This window comes from Anastrepha ludens, chromosome X, assembly GCF_028408465.1.
Source record: "Anastrepha ludens isolate Willacy chromosome X, idAnaLude1.1, whole genome shotgun sequence".
Taxonomy (NCBI): Eukaryota; Metazoa; Arthropoda; class Insecta; order Diptera; family Tephritidae; genus Anastrepha; species Anastrepha ludens.
Genome location: NC_071503.1, coordinates 20,174,089 through 20,177,979, shown reverse-complemented (window position 1 = coordinate 20,177,979; position 3,891 = coordinate 20,174,089). Strand labels below are relative to the sequence as shown.

General features: G+C 33.2%; 1 protein-coding gene across 1 annotated transcript; it reads left to right on the top strand.

Moving 5' to 3' along the window:
* The first annotated feature begins 318 nt into the window (after positions 1 to 318).
* LOC128869247 (long-chain-fatty-acid--CoA ligase 1-like) lies at positions 319 to 1,473 on the top strand. The gene is made up of 5 exons (XM_054111781.1): positions 319 to 393; positions 469 to 578; positions 687 to 915; positions 994 to 1,159; positions 1,265 to 1,473. Exons 2-4 carry the CDS (start codon positions 514 to 516, stop codon positions 1,093 to 1,095), a joined length of 396 nt encoding a protein of 131 aa, XP_053967756.1. The 5' UTR covers positions 319 to 393; positions 469 to 513; the 3' UTR covers positions 1,096 to 1,159; positions 1,265 to 1,473.
* Positions 1,474 to 3,891: the final 2,418 nt, after the last annotated feature.

Sequence of the window (3,891 nt, the reverse complement as noted above, 5' to 3'; positions counted from 1 at the left end):
GCTTATTTCATCATCCTCCAATTAGTGCTTATGCTAGCTTTCAAAAGTATTGTTTACTCTAACTTTTTGTAAATATTTGCCGTTATGCGGCTTGCCAGAGTAGGGTATTAAGTTGTATGGGTAAACACAGGCGATTGTTGCGTTCTTTCCCTGCAAACCAACGTTCACCAGTTTTTCCAATTTTACCAACACATTCACTCAATTTTTCCAATAATACCCACACAATCACATTTAATTCTTTTGTCATTTTCGATGGGTTATACATATATTTATCTCATAATTTTCGTGAATACTTATTAAACTTAACTATAGTGAGTGCGAAAGTGACAGCAAAAAACAAGTTGCAAATGTCAAATACAAAAATTAATTCTGTGAAAATCTCCAAGCAAAAAGGTAAGTTGAACAATTTTTAGTAAATTTTGGAATTATATATCTATTTAAACTAATAAAATGTATTTTTATTTTCAGAAAAACGTATTCACAAATCCTTTGCAGCTTGTGGATGTGCCGGAGATGGAGTATTTCGCCAGTCAAAACACTGGGGAGGTGTGCGTGCGCGGTTCTAACGTATTCCACGGGTAGGTGTTGATAATTTAAGCAAATAATGGTTTCTTCCTGTGCGAACTTGATTTCTGTGACTAAAACTAACTTGAATGATAATTTCTTTCTCTGCCTTTGCGTCGCAGTTATTACAAAGATCCCGAGAAAACTGCTGAGGCTGTTGACTCTGAAGGCTGGCACCACACGGGCGATGTGGGCATGTGGCTTCCAAATGGCACGCTGCGCATAATCAATCGTCGCAAACACATTTTCAAGCTAAGCCAGGGCGAATATATTGTACCGGAGAAAATTGAGAATATTTACACTCTGAGCCAATATGTAAATCAGGTGTACGTTTACGGAGAGAGCCTTGAGGTAACTCCATTTTTTGACATAATTTCTAGCTTTTCATGTTCACGCCATATTTACATACAACCCTTAACGCCCACTTAGAGCTGCATCATAGCCGTCGTCGTGCCTGATGTGGATGTTCTCAAGCAGTGGGCGAACGACAATCGCGTCAAGGGCACACTTTCGGTGCTATGCATGCAATAATCCACAAGTAAAAGAACTCATGCTGAATTGGGGTAAGCAGAGCGGACTGAAATCCTTCGAACAGGTAAGTAGCCCAGTGCATATCTGCTTATACTAGTAACGTATGACGTGGTAATAATATCATAATTTAAAATTAATAATAATTACAAATTTTGTATTTATATACCAGGTCAAGGATATATATTTGCATCCCGATCCGTTTTCGGTACAAAATGGACTACTCACACCAACATTCAAAGCGAAGCGGCCACAATTGAACAAAACAGTGCGAGAAACCCCGTAGAGGAGTTAGAAGTAAAATGCGAACAATTTTAAACTTTATGCGAAAATAGAAAAAACATTAAATTGCTATTTATTTAATTAGGCATCAATTTAAATTTCTGTAAAATAGATATTTTAAATACCGGCATAAAAGCAAACTATTACCATTTTAGCCAAAACTATTCTTCAGGTACTAAATAAAATTTTATTAGAAAAGAGTAATCAAATGTAAATATTATACTAATTTATGTACATAAAAACTAAAACGTAAACTTTTCTAATAACTAAACTAATTAATGTATATAAATAACTAAAACTAAAAAGTAAATTTGTCTAACACCAAACCTAATTTTACAATGTAAATATTAAAATAAATATCTAAAACTTAACGTAATTTTAAAATGTAAATAGTAAATTAATATAAATAGCTGTACATAAATAGAACATACTAAAAAAATTATTGTATATTGTATTAATTTTCTTTAGAAACTAAAAATTAATTAAATAAATATTAAAATAATTCATTAAATAAATAATATTCAATAAATAACCATTTGTTTCAGTAATTTTGAAGGATTATTGTATATAGGATCCGTAAGTATTACCTACAAAATTACCCAGTTGAAGAGATTCTGTTAACTATATGTTAACAACGAAATTCACTTATTCATCAGATTCTGTTACCTACATGTTAACAACGAAATTCACTAGTCTATGAAATTCTGTTAACTACATGTTCACAATAACATTCACCAGCCCAAAAGATTCTGTTCACTACATGTTAACAATAACATTCACCGGCCCAAAAGATTCTGTTCACTACATGTTAACAACGAAATTCACTAGTTCATGAAATTCTGTTCACTACATGTTAACAACAACATTCATGAGTTCAGAAGGTTTTGTTCACTACATGTTACCCACATCATTCACAACTTGAGTGTCAATTAGAGCAGCACAGCAGTATTGAGAAATTTCTGTTAGTGCGAGCGAATAAAATCATCACACGTATAGACTGGAAGTAGGTAGCAATTGCACGGCGTAGAATATAAAATTACTACAAAGCTCACAACTTCACAGGTGAACGATACCCACAAGTTAGCAGTATAAATAGCAGGTAGTTGGTTTGCAGGGTTTTGTTTGCATTATACATACATATTAATTGCGTTTGTGAATTCAATGTGTGCGGAGCACTATATTTTTTGCGAAATGGGAAGGGACGAAAATAAAAAAGTTCATCATTTTTTTAATGTTTGCGGTTTTAAAATGTCTGGGACATATTTAACAAATTTAAGACGGCATTTGGCATTAAAACGTGCGGACATTTTTAATGAGTGGTGCAAGAGCGGGGACTCCCAATTACAAGAGAGAGTAAAAAAAGGAAAATAACATACCTCACGAGTGAAGAATCCATTGTTTCTTCAATTATTAAAATAAATGGATCCAATTTATAGTTCACTAGGCATGAACCCAACAACCGCGCGCAATGTGATACATTTTGTAAAAGTCAAAGAGCAGTCAATTAAAGGCTTTAGTTAAAGATAAACGGGTGTCGCTCAAAATCGATGTTGCCACTAGAATGGATAAATCCATTTTAGATGTAAATTTGCAGTTAATCGATGCAAGCCTTTATACAACTGAACTCGTTGTAAAAACGTTGGGCATGATCCAGCGGGTTCCCACACAGGTGTATACATAAAGCAGAAAATTTTAATGGATTATGAAATAAAAGTGGAACAAATTTTCAGGTAAAATTTGAATTACAGAAAATATATGTATTTTTTAAAATAATATTAGATTTATGCATACAGCACAACATCTGAAAACGGAAGAAATATGATAAACGCAGTTCAAGTTTTAAACGAATCTCTTTTTAACGATGATACGAGTACGCAAGGTGAAACTATTATGGAAGAACTAGACACCATTGATTTGGCCAATATTCAACTGAGATGTGCAGCACACACGTTGCAATTGTGTGTAATTGATGTAAATAAGGTGAACGAGATTAACGATAAAATTTGTTCTTGTCGCACATTATGCAAAATGCTGCGCACAGAAACTAATAGGTAAGTAATGTTTAGTTATTTCATAAATATATATGAATACATCTTTGTATATATGTTACCAGTACAGACGTTTCTTAATCGAACACAAAAAAACATACCATCGCTTGACGTCATAACAAGATGGAATTGAACTTATTTGATGATGACAAAATTGGTTGATTTAAAGGAGTTTCTGACTACCGAGTCTTATATTTATGTTGATGTTGATTGGGACTGGATGGAGTCTTATATTGACGCCTTTAAGGAAACATATGTAGCTGCCCTAAAGTTACAAGATAAAAATCTAGTTTTTAGTGAGTCTTTTATCATTTGGATGGAACTTAAATTGGCATGCGAGAAAAGTCAAAATTTCATAAAAAGAAACTATTGGCTCAGATTAAGATAAGAGAGATACAACTTTTAGAAAATGAAGCATTGTTAGCTGCGATTTTCATGGGCCCAAGAGTTAATTGCATATTGAGTAATG

What these genes read in the sequence shown, in the direction of transcription:
- LOC128869247 (XM_054111781.1), top strand. Translation starts at nt 514, where the DNA reads ATGGAGTATTTCGCCAGTCAAAACACTGGGGAGGTGTGCGTGCGCGGT. An exon ending in GGTTCTAACGTATTCCACGG is followed by an intron (nt 579 to 686) that starts GTAGGTGTTGAT and finishes TTTGCGTCGCAG; the next exon opens with TTATTACAAAGATCCCGAGA. An exon ending in TTTACGGAGAGAGCCTTGAG is followed by an intron (nt 916 to 993) that starts GTAACTCCATTT and finishes ACGCCCACTTAG; the next exon opens with AGCTGCATCATAGCCGTCGT.